General features: G+C 36.9%; 1 protein-coding gene across 1 annotated transcript; it reads left to right on the top strand.

Moving 5' to 3' along the window:
* LOC103718629 (acyl-CoA-binding domain-containing protein 6) lies at positions 1-26624 on the top strand. Its single transcript, XM_039124764.3, has 18 exons — positions 1-445; positions 894-964; positions 6330-6393; positions 6469-6540; positions 10558-10761; positions 10856-10933; positions 11259-11369; positions 11486-11552; positions 11661-11722; positions 12241-12380; positions 14248-14374; positions 14456-14570; positions 17984-18072; positions 19285-19368; positions 19454-19642; positions 19998-20153; positions 21294-21353; positions 26177-26624. The coding sequence occupies exons 1-18, from the start codon at positions 284-286 to the stop codon at positions 26357-26359; spliced, it is 2034 nt and encodes a 677-aa protein (XP_038980692.3). The 5' UTR covers positions 1-283; the 3' UTR covers positions 26360-26624.
* The last annotated feature ends 686 nt before the right edge of the window (positions 26625-27310 follow it).

Consider the following 27310-nt stretch of genomic DNA (forward strand, 5'->3'; position numbering starts at 1 on the left):
GGGCGAGTCACCGAGCGCCAGGTCTTTTACAACCCCACGCAACGCTCGCGAAGAAAGAAAGCGAGAAGAAGAGCTCCAGATCTAAAGAAAAAGGAAAGAGGGCGAGAGCGAGATAAGATAGAAGAAGATCCCGCGATCTCAAGAAAAGGAGTAGAGGGCGAGAGAGGCCTTCGCTCGACGTCTGGCTCTATAAATACGTGTTCTCGGTTTCGGTTTTTTTCTTCTCGGCCTCGTGGCGTCGTACGAGATCTTGCCGCCGGCTCTCGATCTCCTCGTCGGAGGGATGGCGATGGCGAGGGGGAGCTCCGGCCCTGCGTACCCCGAGAGGTTCTACGCCGCCGCCGCCTACGCCGGATTTGGCGGATCCTCCAACTCCTCCTCCATTGGTGCGATCTCCAAGTTCCGGAATGATGTTGCTCTCTTGCTCTACGCGCTCTACCAGCAAGTAAGAGAGCGGATTCTTACCCATTTTTCTGGGATTTTTTTCGTTGATCTGGGGGTCTTTTTTGAGAGTTTGATGTTTTCTAGGTTTCGATTTGTTCGTGGGGTTGAGATCTGTGTATAGTTTTATTTATCCGCGTCTATAATTTTGTTTTTCGATTTTTCGGTATATATATATATATATATATATATATATATATTTGTTGAATATCGTTTTCGTATTGGAATGGTGGTAGATCTGGGAAGGGGGGGGGGGGGTCGTCCGTGGATCAGTCTTGCAATATTGAGTGAATCGAGGGGCTATTGGAAATGAGATAGATACGCTGATGTTTCTTTTTGTTTTTTGTCTCATTTCGATCTGTGATGTTTGAGGTGAAGTGCATGTGATTGTACAATTAGCTTCAAAAATGTTATAGTTTATGATCAACCATTGCGTTTTTTCTTGGTTGCAGGCAACAGTAGGGCCTTGCAATATTCCAAAACCCAGGGCATGGAATCCTGTGGAGAACAGCAAATGGATGAGGTTGGTGTCATTCAATGGCCGTTTCTGCCAGACCTGATAGGAAGTAAAAGTTGTCATGCTAGCATTCTGTTTGAATTTTGAAGAAAAATGGAAGACTTGACAAAAATTATCAACCTCATCAACTTGGGGAAAATCTAAAGCTACGGACGTTGGGGATGTAATATATACTCGTCACTGTCTAGAAATGCTACTTGAACTAGTTGAACGTTTGATTCTACCTACCGAAGAAGCATGAAATTCCTCTCATTTCTTATGTTATGCTAGGATTAGGGGAGATTAGGGCCTTTTCTTCTACTTTCTTTATGGATATTTGCCCATGTTCTCTTTGATGCTACAATTGCTTTTGCCAAATTAAACATGCTACATAGCAGATAAAGGCTAAAACTATTTGAAAAAAAATCATGAAAATGCCAAAATCACGATGATTAATCAAGCATTATTTAAAGAGTGATAACTACAATTTGACGTACTTAAGGAATCTTTATCAAGATGAAGTATGTTCGGTTATTAGTTTTGTTAGATGAGATGGCTTTTGAAAAACAAGGAGGTAAAAAAAAAAGAGAGCAATTATGGACACAGTGAATTTTGAGGTGTCTGTTATTAGGTCATATATAAAATGACAAACTGTGATACTTTTAGTGGGCGAGAGAGATGGTTTGGGACATTACGCCTCTGCTTAAGGCCTAAAGCTTTCACCTTATTGACCACTACAGAAAGGATCTTATATTTAGATAACATCTAGCCGAGAGTGAACAATGTGGATAGCATTTATTGTTAGTGTGAGGACAAAAATGTGGCAATCTCTTTATCTTCTTCACTATGATATGATGCATAAGTTGTTTTTGGCTGTATGTACGGTACTTTAAGTTGGCAACATGTGCAGTAACAGCCTTCTTAGTTGCAATATAAATGTGTTACAATTAGAAATATTCATACTACAAACAACAAAATCGTCTGTTACCTGTTTTGTATGTTCTCAGGGGGGAGTACGTGAAAATTAATAGAAAAGAGTGTCTAATGGATGCAAGTTGTGGGGCATTATTATAACTACTGTTTTTTGTAGTTGATCGATGTAAACTTTCAGTTGCAACCCCATTTGATTGAACATTTTCTAGTGTTTTCAATCTCTTATCCATTTGCTACATCGCTTTTTTACATTGGGTGCCAACTATTTGTCAATTAACTTTGTAGTTATGAGGTGACTATCCACTTTGATTTCTTGTGTTTTATGATCTTTCTTAATAATACAATTCAAATGTCTACTAAACCTTAAAATTATTTTTTATTAGTGTAGCAAAAGAAGAAATATACATTTTTAAAGGTTTTGGTAGAAAAACCGATTCTATAATAAAAATATTTTTGTGTATCTAGACAAAGAAATTTATAATTAAGGCAGGCTATAGTGAAGAATCAAGATGAATGGTGTAGGCGATTGTCTAGATTGATCAAGATCAAGTCATAAATATTGGAATGGCAGAATGATTAAGATCATAATTTGCATGGATTGAAATAAGCCATTCTTTTAATGAAATTCTTCCAAAATTTTAATGTCAAATTTGGAAGGGTGAGCTAATAGTGAGGTTGATGGAGGAGCAAAGAGCAATGAAGCACAAAGAAAAGAGTCTATCGCCACCACAAGGCTATATATAGCGTGTTTGATGAAAACAAACATCATCTGGTTATTAAAAGGTGTTTGTACACTACCTTGAATATATAAGCTCAATTATCCTTCTAGGTAGGATATTTTTATGATGCAAAGAATTAGATTTTGACAATTGATTGCAAGAATATAAAAATTAGTCTCTTGTACACTGGAGCATTTGTTAGGCTGGGTCATAGTCCATCATCAACCAACGAGAGGTCTTTCCAATCTAACTTCGGGCCTAAGATTTAAAGCTTAAGCTTGGCTTGAGCTCGACCTAACCCCACTTGGCTAAACCTCCACCCTCCATCACCTCCCCCCTAGCCTCATCCACCCCTTTTCTCCTCTTTAGGCCTAATCCCCTCACTAATCCCGTGCCTAATCCAAGCCCTCAAGTTCGTACCTAGTCATATTTTAGATTGCGAGAAGTACTTTAATAGAACATAGAGAGGAGAATCCCTAATCCTCATAGAGGTTCCTCTATGTTGTCATCTCTAGAGGATTCACAATCCCAATTACTCTTTTCTAAAGCTGGTTTAAGGAGATACTTTTCAAGGATGAGAGAGAGGCATGCCAAGAGGTCCAAGATTGCTAATCAGCATGCAGCTGTGGCATTCCAGCTGCAAGTTGACTAGAAAGAGGAGAGGAGGTACTAAAGAAGAGAGAAGTGAGAGGGTTAAAGGGATTTGGTGTAGATAACTTGTCTCTCCTAGATTAGTTGCGTTCAAGAAGTGGAGTCATAGTATTGATAAAGTTTATGTACCAATTTTATAAAATACTATGTAAAATTAGGGGTGGCAATTGGGTCGGGTCGAACCAAATATGAGTCGGGTTGGATCTAGGTTAGGTCAAAAATTTGTAAACTTGAACCCCTCAACAGGTCAAAAATCCAAACCCACACTTGATCATTTTATTAAATTGGTAACTTAACTTGACCTATAATGGGTTGAATCAAGTTAAACGAGTTAAGCATTGTCACCCCTGCATAAAATGCATGGTCAGGTTGGGTCAAGCTAGACCTTTTCATTGTTGATTGAGAACTGCTTGGCTCAAGTCTTGATGACACCTAGAGATTCGATGTTAGGTGAGCTGATTGGGCCGAAATCGCTTCTCTGTGTTTATCCAAAGATTTAAATCTTGAGATATGGTATCATATGACTCCTTAGTCATTATATTATGTAGTATAGTGTCTATTGTACTGATTCATTTCACCAGCTAGTGCCAAAATAAAAAAGGGTGTAAAAATACATTAGAGCTTGGTACCGAGTAGATTTGGGCTTGTAAGAGGTCTGTATAGGCTGGTACGGGTCAACGTACCCATGATTCAATCACGATGGGATCCTAAATATAAACTTCTAGCTGATAGGGTACCAAACAATATGGGCCAATATTTGTCTCAAGGATGACCAAACCATCCTGAACCGTTTGGTTCGGTGCATACAGAACTGAACTAGTTGGTTATCGAGATTGAACAAGCTTTTGATTCGTTTTGAGTTCGGGCTTTATATAACCCTCTTGCTTGTCTCTCACTAGGGCTATGGTTTCGTTGTTGTCACGACATCAACGTGAATAATGGTGCTGATAGACTAGTACGTGTCCTCTTTCAATCTTTCTCTCGCCCTCTCCATTCTCCCTCTATTGCTCACCTCTCTCCTCTCTCTCTTGCCCTCTCCATTCGAGGAAGCCCTTTGCTCTCTCTCTCTCTCACTCGCATCTCGCTAGGGCTGGGGATTCGTCGTTGCCATCACCGCCAACGATGACGATGACAGACCAATACACATCCCTCTTTACTCTCTCAATCTCTGTCTCGCCCTACCCATTCTCTCTTTTTCATCTTTCTTGTTTTCCTCTCTCTCCTCTCTCTCTCATCCTCTCCGTTCAAGAAGCCCTCCGCTCTTTCTTGCTTGCCTCCCTTTTTTTCTCCCTCTCCCCTCTCCCTATCCCTCCCCTAGTTCCGGCACATCTTGGGGTGGTACATTACTTAGTGGTACCATACCGAACCAATTGCCGATTGGCAAGATGCACGATTTGGCAAACCCTGATTTGAATCCTATAGCCAGCGTGGTGCTGAGTAGCAAAGGACTTGTAAGAGGTCTATATAGGCTGGTATGGTCAATTTAACCATGATTCAATCTTGATGGGGTGGCCGGGATGGTACAGAGCAATATGAATCCTACTGCCAGCCCAAATGGGCTAGGCATGTTCGATAGCATGGGTTAGGCCAAGTTTGCTAAGGTGTAGTCTCTCTACAAACTCAAAAATTTTTGTGTTTACTTTTGAGAAGTTGAGTACCATGACATGATTGCTAATTTTATGCATTTGAGGCTTTCTAATAAAATTTATAATTCTAAAAGCTAATAATCATATAAATCATATGAAGTAGACCTTCCATTTGAGTAATCCCACGATCTGTATATGAACACTTATCTAGATAATGTGACTCTCTCTAGACCTATTCCAAGGATGAAATTTACATTGGGCATTTGATCTGGATTATAAGATGCTATGATCTCAATTGTGGGTTGTAAGATTTTGACCACACTGATTTGAGAAAGTGGACCTAGTAAGAGTGACATTGAAATATGGTTTCACGTCCATGACTGAGCCTTAAAGTATGGAATCAAACAGGTTTTGATACTCTTTAAATACTTATGATGCTTAGAGTTAGAGTTGTGATCTAGGTGACTTAAGGTATTGCCAGCTGATGTTCTCCAGAAGTTTATTGTTGGAGAATCTTGTCAATATTTGATTTCAAAACAATGTTTTGGACCTTTGGTTGCTGCTTGCTTGGCTGAAAAGAGAGGCTCTCTAGTTTTTCTCCTTGTGAACTGATATTCAAAGTATGATCACATTCACTATTTTGAGCCGATCTGTGGTGGTCTCTGGCCTGCCAACTTGTTGTACATGAAATAAATTACTCATTTATCTGCTTCATAGTGCCTACTTTTGGGTGCAATTTAGTCTTCTTCAAATTTCTTGTTCTTAGTCAACTGAATTTCAGAGTATTGTGACCTTTGACTTGACACTGAGAGTATTATCTTTAGTCCTGATTCTCTGTTGAAATCAATAAGCTCTTGGAGAATGTTTGGTGGTCTTTATTTTTGTGAAGGTATATATTTTGGGCATGATGGAACATGTGGTGGTCCATTCTTGAATCTTAGGGCTATGATTAGCAAGAGCATCACACAACAATATGGCTAATGGGTTCAAATTATGCCATTTGATCAGTGGAAGAGAATTTTTCTTACTATTACTATTTTTTATATTATAAAATTCTTTCTGTTACAATGCCTCTGCGTTCATTGATTCTGAAGAGTCTCTGGTTAAAATAGACTATTTAAAGATTAGCTATCTAGAAATTTGGTGTTCTATCAGGCACTTAATCAAAGTTTTTTACATCCTGTTTCATGATTCCTTTTTTTGCAAAAAACCATGAGAATTACTATATTGTTCGGTTGCATAAGATAGATTGTTTGGCATGATCTTTTTCACCTTATTGAACCATGTTCAACAATTTTGGATGAATATTTCGAATGAGTATGTACATATGAAGGTTCAGTTTAATTAATTTAATAGGAAACTGTTTTCTGATGATATGATCATATAGTCGAATTTTAATTACATTTTGCAGCATGAACTGCTATCTCTCTTCCCTCTCCCTCCTCTCCCTCTCATCTTTTGATTATATGGAGTATTTAAAACTGATTTTATTCATCTTTTCAGTTGGCATGGGCTCGGAAACATGTCTTCAGCAGAGGCAATGCGTCTTTTTGTGAAAATTTTGGAGGTACATTTGGAGACTTAATATTGTTGAAAATGTATATATGGGTCAAATAACTGTTCACTGTAACATCCTTGACAGGAGGAGGATCCTGCTTGGTATTCAAAGGTCCCTGAATTTACTGTGGAGCCTATTGTAGATGTTGAGATGCATGTAAGTATACTGAGGCTGAAACTAATTTGGCTAGGTCATAGTTTGTTTGTTATGTTAGTAGGAGGTCTTTGTTTGTTCATTCTTAGTTTCATTGAATTACCTTTTTTTTTTTCTCTCCCCTAGAAAAACTGAAGTTGTCATCTTTTTTGGCTGCCAGATGGAAAGAGGATTGGTTAATATACCTTCTTTTATGTGCTAATAAATTAAAATGCATATCGAATAAGGAAATCAAAAAATTGATTATGATTGAACAGAATCTGGTTGCAGTAGTTATTCATTTATTCAATAAGATGTGCTCTTCATAAAAGCTATTTTATACATCTTCATATCTTTATTTTTTTTTTTTCCCTTGAATTCATGATTTCTGGAAACTGTTCAGTGAATTTCTCTTTTTTTTTTTGTTTTTTGATCAATGGTTCAGTACTTACTCTGTTCTTTTAGCCTGTTAACCTAGGGATCTCAATATTTTAACCAACATATATGTTATTGTTTAGCATTCCTACTGGCGGTGGTATCAATCCCTTTTCTTGTAAAAATGTATGAGCTAAGTTTTTGTTTTCCATGAACCAGTTATTGCAGCCCTTTGGATGGCAAATATTCTTTAACTATGTGAACATGTCTCTCCTAGTATCGTTTAGGCAAGTGCTAGAGTAGCAATGCCAACTCTGCATGGTTGTAAATAACCCATATATTATTGATAAAAGCACATGAAGTAACATAAATGAAACTGACAGACAGGTTCTATTGAAGATAGTCCATGCATTATTTCATACAGAAGATCGGAGGGATGATAGGGTGATAATGATGGAAACACACATGCTGTAATTTACTAATATATAATAAAACTCTGGGTTGTACTACTATGTTGAACCTCCATCTTTCTCAAACTCAAGTTGCAGTATATCCTTTATGGGAAAATTATAGCGCAAGAATGGTAGCATATTAATAGAAGTATAAGGAGACTTGATAAAAAGTGGCCAAGGTACTTTTTTTTGAAAAGGATAAGCTTGAAATATGATGCTTGAGGTCACAATTGCTGTCAATACAAACAATTAATTATTAAAAGCTTGAAATATCCAGAACCACCAATAAGGTAGGAGAATATGGAACCTTAGATGGTACTGGGAGGGGCTGCATCTAAAAAATGTGGTGATAATAGAAGGTGACATGATATGAAGATATGCTATAATTTAAAGTAATGCAGTCAAGACTTTAAACATCCCTCGGACACTGGACAAATGATCAAATTACCTTCAAAAAAGCTAATAAATGACAGTTGGATACTACAGGTTGCAAGCTGAGGTAATTGGCAAAGTAGATTGGTAAGAAGTACAGGTTGATGCTATATGGAATGGGTACTTGAAGGGAGCAAATCTAGAATGGTAATTTGCATGCAAACAATGTAGATGAGATGAACCTCCGATATGGCCACCACATACTTTAAATCAGGACCTGAACCAAAGGCTGGGTGTTTTGCTTAACTGGGGTTGGGCATTGATGCTTGTCTTATATATTCTTGTTCTGGGTTAAGCTAGGAATTGAGCAGCTTTCAAGTTCAATAAGGAAGTCAGAAGAACTCAATCAAGTGGGGAAAGTCATTTAATCTAAGATTTGAGGGTGGAAATCAATCAAAGCCATCTAAGGCAGATACCGGTGTTTGCTCCGTGCCTTTTCAAAGTCTTGTTTCTGAGCTATGATCTATTGAGTCTGCTGAGCCAAGATCTGACCTGCTAAGCTAGGCCTTTGCTCTATCTATTTCTTCTTACTCCCTTATGAGTTCTTCTCCTTATGAGCTAACCTACTTGCACCCCTTATTTAAATACATGATGTTGCTTGCCCACTTCATCTCTCAATCACCATAGGTGGAATATGATTATAAGGACATACTTTTGCAATGATGAAACATACTTGGAGCCCACCAAGATATCGGCCATTAGCACGGGAGAAGCTTGAGGCTGATCTTCAAGCTCCACTGGTATCATAGACAATGAATATAGATTTTTGGCATGGATCCTTTTAGCGCATGTTTGATGAGTGACAAATAATAATGCTTAAGATCTTAAGTATCTCTTGTTCGTGAGCCATAATCAGTGGAGCAAGGTCTTCATATCTGAAAACTTGAAAGAATAGCAGTGGCACCATGTAAAAGTAATGAGATGTCTTGAAACAAGAGTAACTTGAATGTTTAGTGAAAATGCTAAATAGTGGACTCATCAAGACATCTAATGATGCACCAAGGAAAGGCCAAGACATAACTAAAGAATCACATTTGGATCAAGGACATGTAGCAGATAGTAAACTTCATCTGTTGGACCATGGTAAGGATCATTACAGTCATGTACTGAAATTTGAAACATGAATTAAAAGGATGTGGCTTTCCTTGGATGGTGGATTGATGGGATAATGCTATTTTGTTGATAATGTCACATGCATAGAGCACAATCCACAAGATCTCCTCATGCCATGACTGTAGCCCTACTAATTCTTGTTGGAGTGGCTGTAACGAGAAGCAGAAGAAGCAGAACAGGTGGACAGTGCCCTCTTGTTTCCACAAAATTTATAATATAGGAATTTTGACATGGTGATGTGGAATAAGTTGGAATATTATAATGAATGCTGTAGACAGGTTAACGAGTTTAAGGAAGCCTGATTCGATGGCAAAGATTTACTGACTAATTGGAAGACAGAGTGTCTCTTAGCTGGATAGTGGGTCCATGTTAGTCCTGAAGGCTAGATGATGATGACTAAAATTAACAAAGCCCTTGAACTTTAGTTTGGACTTTGGATGGTACCTCCTCTTGCCCTCTAAGCAAGAGGTTGAGGGTTTGATTCCAGGTGGCAACACCCCCTTTTTGACCCCCGGTTAGTAAATTCCTTGTTCTGCGGGCAGTGGCTTGGTCTATCTAGGGGCCTAGCCTGCAGCCTGGGGGGGGGGGGCAGGGCAGGTATAGGGAAGTTGGTGGGGATTAGCCCGACCTGGTCTCACAAAAAAAAGCCACTCTTAAGTAATGTTATCAAATTTGTAGATAGTCAAAGAATTTCAGTACACGCTAAAATATTCAGTTCAACGAAAGAGCATACAAGCTAGCAGTATAGTTTATCTACATATACATAGAACATAGTGAGTGTCCAAATAAGTTCATGTATTAGTAACTTAAGGAAGAAGTGAAGATGTTGGCATTAAGTGAAAGGGAGTACAAGCATGGTATGCTATACCGGTCGGTACCGGACGTACCATATCTGTACCGATGGGTATCGGTATCAGTATGCCAATGTCGGTACGTCTGGCGTACCGCATACTGTACCGTACCGACACTCAGTACGCCTATACTAGTGCGGCACTGGTACGGGGTTCGGTACCGGTACGACAAACCTTGAGTACAATTAAATTCAAGCAGGGTTTGTGCAGCTTGAAGGGTACCAAATCAGCTTTAAACTCTCTAAGATCAGGAGCTTAAGGAAAGAGCAATTGACTAACGGGATGAATTGATGGGATTTGAGGCCAACAAACACCAAAATGAGGCTCAGATGGATGCGAAATAATGCTAAGACCAATTATCCACCATTTTGCTCTGTAATATTACAGGGTTTAATTGGGTCTATGTTGTGTTGATTGATCCAGGCACAATCAATGATATTTTGAACCTTGCTATGCACTGCCCTGAACCTTATCATAATTCGGTTTTTCTTTATATCAATCTTTCTCCTGATGTCAATAGCTGAAATATTATGGGAATGGCTGCTAGATGCAGACAAGAATTCTGCTAGTAAGCACGCACAAGTTGTTGGTGGGACTTAAATGGCAATTCTTGCATGCATTTTGCAAGCATTACTTTATATTCAGTGACCTGTATTAATATAGGGCTGGCTCAATGGCACAAGAATATTCTTGCCAAGTAAAACTCTCCCTTAACTATCAAATATCCACTTATGGTTAATTATACTGTTTGTTCTCTTAAATTATAATGCATATATTGATTAAGCCCTCATTGTTATTCTGTTTTCGTTTTCTTGCAGAAGCCAAAGGTGGAGCCAGCAACTCAGTCGGCCATCCCTAATGGAAATTCTTTTCCAGAGCCTAAAACTATTTCGCCAGAAAATGGAAGTGTGCTGGAGACTCAGGATAAGGATGTCGTAATGGAGGGTCTTGGTTCAATCAGTATTTATGATCAATGGATTGCACCTTCAATATCTGGGCAACGCCCAAAGCCCCGCTACGTGGTCCTGTACTCATTATCTGATTTGATGTTTATTTATAGGACAGAGTTATTCTTCTGTTGTTAAATACTAAATAGTATCTGCCATCTGTGCACAGCATGGGGCAGCTGTGGTGCAAGACAAGATGTATGTTTTTGGTGGAAATCACAACGGTCGTTACCTTAATGACCTTCAGGTATGTCTATCAGTGATAATAACCTTATAATTTTACTTAGAACGAAGTAACATGTGTTTAGGATTGGTTAAGTGCTTCTGAATGGCAAAATATCTTTTGGAGGTTGCAGGCTGATGATAATTAAGCTCCACACAGTATAGGTTATTTGTGATATCTTTGCAAATTTCTTTTGGAAATTCCTTGTATTGATTACCAGAGATCAATTTTTAGAAAGTGATGATTGTAAAATTTTACTTTCCCACAATGCAGTGTTCTTTTTTCTGATCAGTATCATCTAAACTGATTTATTCTAAGAGGCCTTCCTTATATCTTGTTTAAATGAAAGGTTCTAGATTTGAAAAGTTTGACATGGTCGAAGATAGAGGCTAAAGCACAAACAGGATCTCCAGAATCACCAACCGTGGTGCCAGTAACTCCTTGTGCTGGCCATTCTCTGGTAATCTTGAAAAGATTTCCTACTATAGTACTTTGTTGCTGGGAACTGTTTAATGGCACATATGCTCAGTAATACATTACAGCTGTCATCACTTCCACAATCCCATTTTATTGCAGATTACATGGGGAAACAAAATTTTATCTATTGCTGGGCACGCCAAAGATCTTTCTGAGACTATTACAGGTTCAAGTCATTTCATTTTTTCATATTCTCTGCTGGTATTTTTTCTTTTTCAGAAAAGGGGAAAATCGATGCTCGTTGTAGTGACCATGTTTTTGATTTTTATGCTAGTGAAGGAATTTGATCCGCAGACTTGTATGTGGTCGAACTTGAAGACTTATGGGAAGCCGCCGGTAATCTTATCTATGCCTGAGAACATCATGTAGAATGTCATGTTTATCATCTTAAAGTCATGACAATATGTGTTTCATTTTCTTTTTAGTATCCTGCATGTTTGTCCAAACTGAACTACTTAATGATTTTATTAAATTTAGCATTTTTAAAAAGTAGACAGCCTAAATTGATTTCAAGCATCATGGAGACAGATATTTCTGCTATGAGATATGCGAACACGATCATTTCTTTTTTTAAAATGACTTTTATGTTAGGCATCCAACAGCTGTGTGCCTTGAAAACTGTTCTTGTTTGTTGTATGTTGTTTGACTATATCTTACATAAATATCAAAATTAGTTACATAGAAGGCAATTGATAGGAAAACAATGCATCACCATGCAACCTTCTTTAGTATCCACAATCGATGATGTTTTACAAAATTTTGATGCTTCCCTGTTTGTATTGGAATCCAAAAATCTCAAAACTAAATTGCTATTGATTATTTTTATTATAATTTATTTATATACTTTTTTGTAGATTTCCCGTGGAGGTCAATCAGTGACCCTTGTTGGAACCACTTTAGTCATGTTTGGTGGTGAAGATGCAAAGAGATCTCTTCTAAATGACTTGCACATTCTTGACTTGGAAACAATGACTTGGGATGATATTGATGCTATGTAAGGATACAATAATTTATTGCATATGAATATATTTTTTTTGGCACGTTGCTTTCATGATAATTATAGAAGACTTGCTTTCAATTGGTAATTGAATGAGACATGCAGAAAATGATGCATGTTGGTTGAAGGTGCATATGAGTCACTACATTACAACTTTAAAGACAATGAATATCCCTACCAAAAAAACAGGGCCATGGCTATCATGCTTTGTCATTTTTGCATGTCTTTAAATAAGAATGCACTTCACTTTTTCTCTTTTTAGTTTTCAGACTTAAGTATTTCTACATATGGAGTATTATCTTCCTGTCGATAATGCCCATTATTAGATAAGGAAAGAAGAAAAGAAAATTTTAAAGATGTACATAATTACGGTCCTAAACAGCCACTCATCATGTATTATCCCATCTATTGGGTATTCGCTTTATTTCATTTTCTTGCATGGCTATTAAGAGATGCATCCTCCTCATGCAAGCTTTTTTTTGAAATCCTTCCTGCAAGTTTCTTTTCAGTTTTTTAGGCGCTTTCCTCTTATCTAATTATTCTGTACAAATCTAAACCCCACCTTTTTCAGATTTCTTTTGGTCTTCATCGCAAACAGTCATAGTGCCTCAGACAAATCTGTATTACATGATTCTATTTAGATCCAAGTCATAGGCTTTCTCTTTTGTTCTTCTCAAACTTATAATTCTTGATGACTTCGATCCCCTCAGCATTACTAATTGGTGGGTTGTGAATTATTAAAACTTATACATTCTCACCTATGTCGAACAGCTTTGCGCTAGATTGTCTGTATTGCCTAATATATATTAACATCATTACTATTATATTAGAAAGTTTTTCATTTGTAACTAGGGATCCTCATGACTTTTTCAAGAACATCTAATATTCCATTTATATTCCCACCGAAATTGCGTTAACACTCCATAACGTTAAACACCAATTACCCTCGTCAATTAACACTCGATCACCTAATGACAAAGGTTTCATATGATATATTAGCGGTAATAATACCAGTCAAATGCAAAAGAAGAGTTCAAAACTATTCCTTGGTGTGAGCTTACTGCAATAAGATACTAATTGGTTTCACCATGGTGTCCCATCGGTTACATCTTATACGTGTCTGGTAATCTGAACATAACCATTTTGCATGCTCTCTTCCTAAATGGATCCAAAGATTTTTTGGAGCACCTAATCATATACTTTCTTCTAGTTGATAATGTACATTGTGTTGTTATCTTGTAAACTTTTCATCTGTTGCCATGATCACACGATACTATTGATTGTTGACTCTATCAACATAGGCGAAATTAATTCATTGGACCAGTTTTGCTTTCCTCCATCTTTCTCTAAAATTGTATTGATGGTTGACCTTATCAACATGAACCAAATTGGTTCACCTGGATCAATTTTATTTTAATCTCCTGACTTTATAATTTTTTTTTAGCAAATTGGAGATATACTACTCTTCTCATGATGATTGATAATCAAAGAGTGTATTGCTAGACAAGAGGGTTTGACATACCTCCTCTTGGCAGTGTATGAGATCATGTGAGTTGTAATAATAGTTTGAGATAAGACGGTCTCAATAGTAATTGCACAAGCAGCAAATTCTTCGTTAAAGTTTGCTTGAGCATGTACCTAACATTACATGTTAAAAAAAGGCAATTGAACTTGACTCTATGATTACGTAAGTCTTAAACTCTTACAATATTGTTAAACTGGAATCTCAGACTCTTTGGAACATGAGGGCGCCTTGTGTCATTTGAACAGTTTATTGGTGGCAACATAAAACTGGTTACGAATATAATTATAGCAAATATTTACACTGATGAACTGTATACTTTTTCTCCATTATTGTTTTCAGAGGCACTCCTCCTTCTCCAAGGTCAGACCATGCTGCTGCTTGCCATGCAGAGCGGTATCTTTTAATTTTTGGTGGGGGGTCTCATGCTACATGTTTCAATGATCTGCATGTCCTTGACCTGCAGATAGTAAGATCTACTCTCTGTTTTAAACATATTAGAACATAAGCCTTTTCTGTCACTTTTTAAAAATAGTATGATCTGTTGCAGATGGAATGGTCAAGACCAAAACAGCAGGGTGTTACTCCAGGACCACGAGCTGGCCATGCAGGTGTAACAGTTGGGGAGAACTGGTTTATTGTTGGTGGTGGTAACAATATGAATGGTATGTTTTGTGAAGCATCTGCTTTTTAAACATGTCATTTCATAGAATATATTCTATTATGTCTGGACCATGTTTTCTGTTTGTATTGCTGTGATCATGCCTCAGCTCTCAGCTTTTGACCCACTTTCTGCTTGCTCTTTCTGTTGAGCTTTGGTACTCCAGATGTAATTATGCATATTAAACATATTGTTTTTTTCTATATTTTAATTTGCTAAGAGGGGGTTTGCATGAAAATACATGTAACCAAAGGAAATGCAGAAAAAATAAACACAACTATGGGCCATAAACAATGCTCAGTCCCAACTATATAACGCCGTGATCTAAAGAATCTGTTTTCCTGTTCTTAAATGATGCGACCGTGCAGTGGGATACGTATCTTCTGCTGGGAAAATAATTTTACTGATAATCATCTTCTTTGACCTCAGTTTTTGGTATTTTCTTCAAGTTATTAAAATCTGGGTGATTTTTTTCATGCTTTTTTTTTAAAAAAAAATGTTGCCACACCTTGTTTTGGATAGGAGCATTGACTGCTGTTGGAACTGAAAAACCTATAAAAATAGGATTTGATAATTACTCTGTACATATGAATCTTGTTATTAGTCCTAGACTGAGAAAATGATGAAAAGATGTTTATAGATGTAATGGTGCAAGTAAAATTTGGTTTTAGATTCGCATGTCCTGGATATTTTTTGAGCATTGTTGGAAGTTGTCTAAGCCTGCAGACTACAGAACATAGGTTGCAATGGTTTAAGATATCATGTACAACCTATGTGATCAAAATTATTGTCACTCGAAGGCAACATGACAATCGCTTTCAACTCTAAACATTTGAATAAACATGTATATCTGCATCTGGTTTATCAGTTCAAATCTAATTAAGCTTTTATAGATCTGAACTTCTTTCAGTATGTATATCCACAATCCAAGGGCCCACAAACAGTAGAGTTGTAGAAAAGGTAGAAACAGAATAGAGTACAAGAAAACCGACAAGAAACTACAGCCACTTTGTTAATTTATGGATGATCTCTTCAAATATTACTACCAGTAGCATTGGTAGAGATTTATGGCCATAATAACCCTTTTGGTATGGGAAATTGTTTCATTGAGTGCCTAGTCAGGGCAATCTGGGAGCCGTCACTTAAAGAATATGAAATTGGGTCCTAGATTGGTGGCTTGGCTGAATAAGCACATCTTTTTTTCTAAAAACAAGCGGTTGAGATTGCTATGAATACAAGGATATTTAGTTGGTAGCCTTTGCTGTTTGAAGACTGTCATATCCAATTTAGATCATGGGGATAATATGAAAACAAAAAAACCACGCAGCACTGAAAAATGTGAGTATGTTATTGGTATATCAGTAGCATATCTCCTTCCGATCATGGTACTCATGTCCAATAAGAAGGGATGTTATGTAACATCCATGTAAAAATCTTATGTAACATCCATGTAAAAATCATGCAACAAGAATATAAAAAAGAGAATGTTTGTAATAGTAGTAGTCTAACAATGCCTGTAATATTATAAATTTTTGATTTAACTCTAAATCATGAGGATAGATTGTGGGAGCGGGTACGGGCGAAGGTGCAAGGAAGCAGATATTTAGAGCACTTGAAGGAAGCACTTAGGAAGTAGGTGTGGTTCAAGATTTTGGAGAGGGTCTAAAGTGGATAGAATACCATTTCTAAAAGTTTCTTGCTACCAAGAAAAAGGGCAGCCTAATGTGTGATGGTCCTACCACTCTAGGTTCTAGTGAGTGTCACATATGTAGCATTACCCACGCATCTGGAGAGTCTATTTCCATGTTTTGAATCTGTGATACCTAGGTCATAGTAGTGCAGTCTTATTGTTGTGCCAAGGCTTACCCTCTTGCATGAGGCTTATACTAGTATACTACTGCAGGGTCTGAGGAGGATCAGATGTACGCAACCTTACAGCTATGTGTAGAGGTTCTATTTCCGTGTTTTGTATCCGTGACCGCCTCCAGGTCACAATGGAGCAATGATGCCCTCCCCAGGATTCTCTGTTCTGTCATGACAAATCCTGGAAAAGAAATTGTGCCAATGTTATATGTCTATGCTAGATTGCATTCATTTTATTCAATGGCATGGTTTTGTAGAGACCCCAACCAACTAGCTAAGCACTTGGTTAGGCATAATATTTGTAGTAATCATTTAGTGGCCTCATATAGTCATATGGCCAGTAGTTGCGGCGGTAAAGTCTCTTACCTGATTACTTAATAACTAATAAAACAAGAAGTGGAAAAATAGCAAAAAAGAAGATGGACAATAAAAAGAGAGGAAAGTGAGGAAGAAAATAATAAAAAAAAAGAGATAGGGGCTCATATACTTAATTTACAAGGTGTTTTGCCATATTTTCCATTTAGTGCAGAGAGTGACCACTTATGGTCACAAACACAATTAGGACAGGCTGCTTACATTGTTTATTACATTAATTGCTGATTACATACAGCTCATGAAACATGGACATGTGAAGGATGTGGATATGATGCAATACAAATATTGCTCATACAACAAAACTTGGAAAACTTGGATACCATGAGTAGGATATGGTAATTGCTGCTCCATATGATAAACACGAACACCTACAAACTCCATGATCTATTTGTCATGTAGATTCATAGATCATAATCCATGCTCCATGTAATGATATCAGCATCACAAATTCTAAAATATTCGCATTCATCATGTCCATAAAATGTCATCATTCCTTTTTAAAAAAAATAAGGAAGACCTTTTTATATTGAAAAACAATATTCAGAAAATAGGTATCCAATGTATATCCTAGCCATATTGGACAAGAATTTATATGAAATAAATGGATGTTTGTGAAAAAGGAAAATGGGTTTTTTCTTGGAGCTTGCTTGTTTTGAAAAGGAAGTGTGAGAATATATTCCCACTGAGATGATGGATGCTTATAAAGTTGCTTATGAGACTTCACTATTGAGGGCACAATTTTTCACATACCCACTATAAATTTCAACTTCTACTCATTTTCGCGCATCCTAGTGCATATACTCATGGCCACCTTGAAAGTATCAATTCAACTGTAGTTTCCAATATAGTTTAGGTCAAGATTGAAAGAACCAACTTTATGGTATATCAGAAGTGAACCTTGAAAGAGCAGTTCCAATTGATGAGGGAATAACAATGAGCAATATTTTGTCATAACTCCTGAGCTTGCTTTGAGTTTTTTCATTGTCAGGATCATGGATTCTGTAGGTCAAATGAGTTGATTGTAAATTGTTGCAAATTTATTTTAGATTTAATGAAGTTGATTGATTTTATACTTAAAGTGCAAAATAAAAAAGAAATGGTATGGTGGCTTTTGATCTTTTATAAACTTGCTAACTGCATTTAGTATTCTTGTTGGTACTAACACATAGTTCATTTCAGGGGTATCTGAAACTCTTGTGCTAAATATGTCCACATTAACTTGGTCGGTTGTTACCACTGTTCAAGGACGCATGCCCCTTGCCAGCGAGGTATGTTCTGTTTATTTCAAGCATTCAGGTTTAATGGGAGCTTGAGGTCCTTATGATATTGTCATATGTTGTAATCATGAATATTAGCATGTCAGAATAAACTTCTTGTGACCAACAGCTGTTATCTCGGTTGGTTGGTAGGTACCTTCCTCTGGAAGCTACATGTCTCAGGTTTAAACCTGAGGGGTGTTGAATAACTACCATGTTCTTTAAAAAAGACTAAACCTCTTGTGCAGCGGCATGTACAAAGTAAATAAAATTATTCTGATGAAACCCCCCACCTTCTTTTTCCGAAGCTTTAAAGCTAGGGATATGCAATCTTGAACTGAACTAAATGATAATTTAGAGCAAGCCAACAATGACAAATCAGAAACTACCTTCATCTTATATATTTTTATTATTATTTTAAGTTTCAAAACTTTAATGAATCATGTCATGTGTATTCAATTACTAAAATATGATCTAACCTATGGTTGATTTCTTTGGATTGTTAACTTAGAATTATCCTGGAATTAACTCCCAAATTCTGGTCAAACAAACTGGCTGCTTGATATAAATATCAAAAGGTAAAAATCCCCCAATGAAATATACAGAAAATTATTATATTCTTAGTCCTGAAAATATGCATGGATGTAATCTTAAGTCAAATTTTAGCTTCTAAAACTGGGTACTTGCTGAAGTATAAAAAATAGGAAAGAGTGATTTTTTCTCGCAATTCTTATATGCTAATGCAATGTATTCTGTATAATTTGCTTACAAAGGGAATAAGAGAATTCCGCGCGATGTAGTGTGTCAATAGATTGCAAAGTTGGAAAGATACAGTTTGATCATGAACAAGCTCTTGCAAAAAATTACTAGGTTTTGCATTATTAACCATTAGACTATACCTTTTTGGGATCTGATTATCAAATTAAAGCTCTAAATTTATGTTCAGTGCCGGTGCAAGTTATTATTGGAATTTGTCAAACAATTAATCACATTTAATCATAGATTAACAGGACATTTTTCTTTACTTAGATGGACTAAAATCATTATGAAGTAAGCTCTTGATTGTTATGAAAATCCAGTAGTAGTATTATGTGAACAGGTTCACCTTGTTGGAGTATAAAATGATTCCCTTTTCCCAGAAATCTCCTGTCGTGCATGGTAGGATGATGCGATAGTTGTTTTTGATTTGTCAATGATGTTTTGGATTTTTTTTGCCCCCTTCAGGGCTTGAGTGTGGTTCTGAGCACCTACAATGGAGAAGATTTTCTTGTGTCATTTGGAGGATATAATGGGCGATATAGCAATGAGGTAAATTGGTGAAGAGTAATCATGGCATTTAGATTCTTTTTTTCCCTTTGTAACTGTTTAGTCTAAGATTCTTTCTGTTGGTTAGGTCCATGTCCTTAAACCAAGCCTCAAAGCAGATTTGCAGTCCAAGATGATAGAGGGGCCTGTGTCTGACTGTACTGTTGCCCTTCTGCCAACAACAAATGCCAGGCGGGATGTGGAACCTGAGATTGAAGCAGCTCAAGATGGAAAGATAAGGGAAATTGTGATGGACAATGGTGATGCAAAGCCTATGGTAAGCTGATGTGAAATTATAGTAAGAAGCTAGATTCACTTCATTTAAAATTAACGGTTATGCATAAAAAGAGTTGAATAAGTTTTTGTGCCATATAACTATCAACCTAGATGGATCTGTGTACCATTTATGTAAGAAATCCTTTTTGCCATAATGCTAATGCTGGCAAAATGTTGACCTCATTATATCCAAATATAAGAGCGTTTTATACATAACGGCCTCTGAATAAATGCGAAAACATGCAAATGATTTAGGTTTGTCAGTTTGAATTTATATTGACTTTCTAATTAATTTTGTTCTGAATTTTGGGATGTCAGTCCTTCCTAACTTACACCCTTTTTACCAAAATTCTTAGAGTATCAGAAGTGTGGAAACAAGTGAACGGCTGGTAGCAACACTCAAGGCAGAGAAAGAGGAATTAGAAGCAATGCTTAACAAGGAACAATTGCAAACTCTCCAACTTAAGCAAGAGCTAACTGAAGCAGAGTCTAGGAATGCAGAGCTTACGAAGGCAAGTTTCATCTGTAGTTTATTTTTCTTTCTCTAGTGATTTTTTTTTGCATAGCAAACATGAAAAATCATAGGCAGTGTTCCATGGACTTTGGCACTAATTCTGCTTAATACCTATTATTTTTCCCTTTTCTTTCTTTTTCATGTTAGATCCAGTGGTTGTTTAGGTTTCTTAATTGGGTTCTCTTTGTTTAGAAACTACAAAATCTAAGAGACTGTTTGGCATCGCTTTTATTTCTTATTTTCTATTTTTATTGAGAAACCAAAACAAAAAAACGTGTTTGATGTTGTTGCTTCTAGGTATTATTTTTTAAAAGTTATTTTCCTTATTTCTAGTAAAATGAATGTAAGAAATTCTTACTTTCAATATTTTCAAAAACAAGAAACTCATGTTTTTTACTGTCACTATGAAGTATGAACACTGCCTCCGTCACCACTATTATTGTTGCCTCATCGCCTCACAACTGTTGCCATCATCGCCACTTTCACCATGTCGCTAATGCCTCTGCCGCCATTGCTACCTTCATTACCACCATCATTGCCACTTTCGCTGCGCCACTGCGACCATCATTGTTGCCTCCGCAACATTGTTGGTGCCTCAGCCACCGCTGTTGCCACCTCCGTCGCCACTGCCACCACCTCTTCCACAACCCCACCATCATCACCATCTTTGCTTTGCCACCTCTGCCAGACCGCCTCCGCCACCTATGTTGCTATTACCACTGCTGCCGCCACTAACACTGTTTTTAAAACTAATCGACTATACCCAACATATTTATATTTTAAGAATTAGAAAAAATGGGAACAGAATGTTTATTTTTTATTTGTGAAAATAGAAAAAAATGAAAATGATGTGGAACGACACTTCAGAATAAAATTTCGGTAATGGTCTTGCAACTTGATCTTTCCAGTTTTTTTAAAAAATCCCAGCACCTGGTTTGTTCTTTCTAATTTCTCCTCTTATAAACAAACATGTTGGGATTTCCAAGAATAGATCCATAATGAAGTAGCTGGCAGGTCCTATCCTATTTAGTTGGAAATTTTGGACGCTTTATTATCTAGACTAGGGGGGACATAACCTTAACTCGGAACACTTGCCCATCAAGTAGCTTGATCTTTTCTTCATGTATGAATTTTGTAGGAGCTTCAATCTGTTCGTGGCCAGCTTGCTGCTGAGCAGTCAAGGTGTTTCAAACTTGAGGTATGCATTCATAGTTCATGTTCAGTTTTATTGACATTTTCCCCCTTTTTTCTTTTGATTTGTCTTTCTTTGGGGGGTGGGGTGGGGTGGGGTGGGGGGTCTCCTGCTGCTTGTCTTTGATATAATATTGAAACTTCTGACTCATCTCAACTTGCAAGCTACACTACAGTAGATGTTTTTACCGTACAGTATGTCATTGCAAACTAACCCAACCATGATGATTTCTTTCCTGAATGACAAACCTTCTATTCCCTTTGATTGTATTTCTTGATAATCTTGGTGGAAGTTCCAGAAATTATTTTATAGAAATGATGGAGGAATTTCTCGCGTCGAAAACTTGGGGAAACACCTCTCAAGATTAACAGAAAAGAGTGCGAGAAGTGACTATAGTGCATTCTGCCTCTTCCTTTGGTGGTCATTTTTCGTATATTTTTTATTTGACTTGGTTCTAAGGTTAGTTGGAAAATAAAGTAAGGTGATATATGTTGAAACTTGTCTATCTTGGAATTTATTGTTTCAAAATCATTGCACGTACATCTAGTGTTGGCTAGAATGGGTAGAAACATGCCTCAACCTTTGGGAGACCATTTTTTCCTTCAAGCTTTTTCTCAGCATGAATAAAAGATAAAAGAGTTGTTGTTTCACAAAGGACAAACTGTAGTGATTCATTTTGATAATTTGAGAAGAATTCAGTTTTTCTTCTTATGAAATTGAACCATATTTTATTATTTAGGTTTATGTCATAGCATATTATTGGTAATGTTCTAGTTTGTTGATATTTTACATGGCATGAACGACATGGTGGCACCCCACAGCATTGGCTACAGTGTTTAGAGACCCATCTCCCAAGAGCTTTGACGGATCAGGCCACTGGAAACCCATAATTTTAAAAGAAGTGGCTAACCTGGTGGATCGTATGGTTGAATTGTTCAAAGTGCACAGTCAACCGGTTCTGACCCAGACTGATTTTTTAATGCAAATTGAGGAAAAAATGTCGATCTTCTTCAATAGTCTTTTGAGGTGTGGTTCTAGTGGCGCATGGCTTGGTCTGTCACATTGTAAAGGGACAGAGAGAAGGGAGGGACCATAGTGGTGGTTGGGGTGGGGGAATTGATGGAGAGAGGAGAGTAGGTTTCACCATCAAAGTGGGAGAGAAACAATGGCTGTGGAGGCTTACGGCAAAGGAAGTCGGCATTATGACTGGTGGCAACTAGAGCTTGGTGAGATTGATGTAAGGTCCATTTGTCATGGGTTCATCAACCATCGAAGATTGTTGCCATGACTAGATCATTAGCCCCTTCCCTTGTTGAGGGCCACCCATCATTGAGGAGGTATTGAGGTCAATAGCGTCTGAGCTAGAAGGAAGAAAGCATTAGGGATTTAATATGCATGGGATGAGGTCAGTAGAATTTGAGATAAAGAAAATGGGAGTCTTGCTTCTTAAGAACAAAATGGGGGTCAGGGGTTTAAAGATGGAAGGAGCCAAAATCTAGGAACAGGGTCCTACTCTCGGAAGAGGAGTTTGGGAAATTGGGTTTTTTCATCTCAAAAGTCTTTTGTTTTTTAAATGGTTGACTTGTGATTGTCCTATTTTTGAACCGCTGACTTGTGAACTGGCCAAGAACATTAGTTGGGCTGGGTCAACTGGGTCAACTGGATCAAAACACTGGTCAGTTATATGGATCCTATTGCACTTACGGTTCCATTAGGCCATATATTGTGGAATAAGAGGTTTCTTCAAATCATCTCCAATTACCTCCTGTTCTTCTTTGGTCTGCCTTCTTTGGCATTATATGCATCAGCAGCTAAAACAAACCTAAAAGGTATGGTGGTTTAATAAAATAAAAATGCCTATTTTTCAACATCTTTTAGACTTGTGTGACAATTTAACAATTTATTTCTCAACCAAAAAGGAAAAAAGCAATTTGTTTGAGTGAGGTCTGTTTAGAAAAGGGGAATTACCAAGTTTCAAGAGAAGCTAACTGACATGATCAGATTAACGTAGGCCATAGTTAAACCAACCTGATGCTTAAGGGACTCTTACATATCTCATTGTACCTCATGCCTTCAGATATCAGATAGCAACTGACCAGATTTGACCCATTCTAGTCTGATCAGATCAAAGTATGCCCCACTATTTGAACCTCACCGATCCTTCCTAAGTGAGTCGATCAGCCCACGTAAGAACTCTAATAGAAATAAATGTCCAATTGCAAGCGAGAATCATGTTTGACCAGCACTTGATTTGATCTTTTTACACCCCTACTCATATGATGCCTGGATTATAGTTTTCTAAAATTGAAATGGCATAACAACTTGTTGGTCTCTTTTTAATTATCTATTCTCCCTTGATACATTCTTATTAACTATCATGCTAACCTTGCTTTCTCTTAACCCATTCTCAGATGATACTTGGCTTGGCATACCTTCACAACCTTCAAGTTTATAGTAGATACTAGAGGGAAAATTCAAAGATAAATAGATAATTCAAGTCTTCTAAACTTATCTTCGTTTTTTTTTTTTTGCTTGCATACGGTTACTCATACTATGAAATAAACATCCTTGACAGTATGTATTATCACTTGGATAGAAAATGAGCTTTTCAGTAGTGGTCTGACCACTTAGACCTTGTTTGGCATAGCTATTGGCAGTAGAGCTTTTTGAAGTAGAGCTTTTAGAAAAAGCTATTTGTTGTTTGGTAACCAAAAGTACTTTCTCAGTTTGTTTGCCGTAGAACTTTAATGTGTCTGGCAAACAAACTGAAAAAGTACTTTTGATATGACAAAATAACCATAAGGAACATTGCATAGTATTATACAACAAAGCATAATAAAATATAATATGTATTAATACATAAATATATGATATAGTATAAAATTACTGTAATGTAATATAATATTATTCTAATATAGCTAATATAACTATAGCATAATATTATAACATAATTCAATATTATATAACATAACATATCAATATATTATGATATAATGTAATATAATATTATATTTATAGTATAATACAATATTTTGATATAAAATATTATAATTATTATTATTATATATTAATATAATATTTTTAGAAACTAATTTTTGGAAAAAAAATATAGAGGCACACAATCATACTTGCAAAAGTGAGATTCTATGATTCTTTTTTTTCAATGTTTTCCTTATTCAAAATGATGGATAAATAAATGGAGAAAAGAAATAATACCTTGATCACGTGGCAAGGGAGAAAACCAAGACCGATTAGGGTTCTTTGTTTATTAGGGCTCCTGCAAATTTCTTTCTTCCTGCATTATAATATAAAGAGACACTTGTTGTAATTATATAATTTTATTATGGGTATTTTAGTCTTAAAAAAATTATAAATCTAAAACAGCTTTTCGATGCGTGCTAAAAGTACTTTTATGAAGAAGCTCCATTTTAGAGCTTCTCCCAAGGAGACGTTTTCAGCTTTCTAGCAAAGCTAAAACATCTTTCCGATTTTTTTTACCAGATACCTCTATTTCATCCAAAAGTATTTTCTCCAAAGCTCTGCCAAACGAGACCTCAGTCATTTTATTCTTGGTAGGTCTTTATTCTGTCTTTTATGTTGTACAACTTAACAATTCAGTCAACTCTTTGCCGGTCTTCAAGATGTATATTTTCAATCACTCAAGTCATCTTGTAAAGCCCTTTGCCCCCACATACAAATAAAGTACTCTTGCATATCTTTGCAATTTGCTTTCACTCTCTTTGGTCTTTTCAGAAAAAAAACACATAATTTAAAATGCCTTATAGCCTGGTAATACTGAATAATAGAAAAACTAAAAGGACATATGTTAGAGTGGGATAATTGTGGTCAATCTCCTCACAAAAGTTCAATGCTTTCTTAAATTTAAATATCAGGATTTAAACTATATATTTAACTCTTACCTTGAATGACTAAATGCATGCTACTAATTAAGAAGCTTCTCTAAAACCTTAAGTAATAACTTATCCTGGTGGTTGATTTGAGACGAAAAGGAGTCCTGATATATCAATAACCATACTCATCCACTTGGAAAGCTGGCCAACAACCCAAAAGAACCTAAAGCAGTGGGAATATTGGGTTATTTTATTGAACTGCTTGGTGCAGAGCCTGTTTAGACACCCAATCATCATTTTCATTTGATATTCCTATGGAGTTGGTGACTAAAAAATTGTTAGGAATACATAGAGGCCATGATCGATGGAGTTGGTGGTTGCATGGACGAATTGTGCCATGCATGGCAGCAACATGGCAGAGCCTGTGGCATATGAAACAGGTCAATTCTGGCTCATGTTCATCTGTGGTGGTGCATGTCTAAGCAGCACAAATTAGCAGCTATTTACATTGCTTAATGGAAAGATAGGAGTGGAGTTTTGTTTTGGGAATGAATTTTTATTATGATTTCATGAAAATAAGTTTTGGCATGAACTCTGCTTATATGACCATATGGAGCCTCATAAACACACTGAAATCCTTGTTTCTGCACCAACCACGTTTTTAGAAAGCATTGTTTTTGTTGTTACCATTTGTTGTTCCAATATTTCAAGTTTCCTTGTTGACCAGAATGAAATGCATATTCAAAAAGTACAAGTTGTAATCTTTGATTGCATGATGGATGGAGAATTTTTTGCCATCTCCCTTGCTTATGGTCTATTCTTTCGCTTTCGAACGAATCCATGAAGTAGGACGTAGATTCATCACACTCAAGAAGAGATTATGTTCAGCATGATAGACTCTCCAACACAGTAAAGTGATAAATCTAGTGAGGCACTATGTGCACACAATCTAATATGCTGAGATGTTATTATTGATAGGTTGATGTTGCGGAGCTACGGCAGAAGCTGCAGACCATGGAGACATTACAGAAGGAAGTTGAGCTGCTTCAACGACAGAAGGCTGCTTCTGAACAGGCAGCCTTGAGTGCGAAGCAGAGGCAGGGTTCTGGTGGTGTGTGGGGATGGCTTGCTGGAAGCCCTCCTGAGAAGTCTGATTCTTGATCGAATTAATTTTGAAAACAAAAACACGTCATTCAATCCTTACAGCTCAATGTGATCTTTACTCGTAGCATTGTTGATCCTCTTTTATATTCTTTTTGGGTCTCTGTTCTTTTTCAAGCGATGGCAATAAGTGATATAAGTTCAGCCCGGATCATATTCTGTAATTCTTATACAAATGCCTGGCCATCGCGTTTTATATTAAGGAGCCGTAGCAGAAGTGTATTTTTTTTCTCCTCCTTTTCAATATAGTGCCTTTTTTTTTGGATGTAATGGCATATAATGAATCTTCTGGTGAAGCCACTGTGTCTATTTGGAATATTCTAAGAAGGGTATCGTGTGATGATATGCAATAGTGGTGAGATCTCCATGTCTCCAGGATGCCTGGTGGTGTCAATGAAGGTAGGCATGCATGTTCATTTCAAATTAGTTTCCTTAACTTCAGTTCATGTGACTTGAATGCTCTCTGACGTTTTCCTTTCTGCTCCATTTTCTGGAGGTCTGAAGAGTGTAGATTTAAAAACTTGCACTCAGCTACAAGGAACCATTTGAGATGGTAGGTTGATGAGTCTGGTAAGTTCCAACTGGCTTGAGATGAAGTGGTTGTGATGCAAGCCATTCCGAGTTTATTAAAGTTTATCCTGGCCTGTTAACTACACAAGCAATCAGCATGGAGGCTCCATTCCTCCATCCGACCCCCCCACAGCCCTTCTTTCTGTTCTCTTTTTTTTTATGCTTTTATCTCTAGCTCTGGCAATGAATCTCATTTTTGTTATACCGATTACGGCTTGGAATGGCCGAAATTGTTTGATTCGGGATGGTTCTACCGAACCTAATGGTAAGTAATTTTGTCTTACGTTGAAAGTTCAAAGTGGTGAAACAAGTTTGTTTTGTTATGCTATGTTAAAGGTACGGCTATTGTAGAGTTCGCAATATGGAAGTAAATGTGCTTGT

This window comes from Phoenix dactylifera, chromosome 2, assembly GCF_051530095.1.
Source record: "Phoenix dactylifera cultivar Ajwa chromosome 2, Ajwa_hap1_PhDact_Kaust_v1.1, whole genome shotgun sequence".
Taxonomy (NCBI): domain Eukaryota; kingdom Viridiplantae; phylum Streptophyta; class Magnoliopsida; order Arecales; family Arecaceae; genus Phoenix; species Phoenix dactylifera.

Coding starts and splice junctions, on each gene's coding strand:
- LOC103718629 (XM_039124764.3), top strand. CDS start 284: ATGGCGATGGCGAGGGGGAGCTCCGGCCCTGCGTACCCCGAGAGGTTC. Junction 18,073..19,284: donor GCATGCCCCTTGCCAGCGAG/GTATGTTCTGTT, acceptor TGCCCCCTTCAG/GGCTTGAGTGTGGTTCTGAG. Junction 20,154..21,293: donor GGAATGCAGAGCTTACGAAG/GCAAGTTTCATC, acceptor TGAATTTTGTAG/GAGCTTCAATCTGTTCGTGG.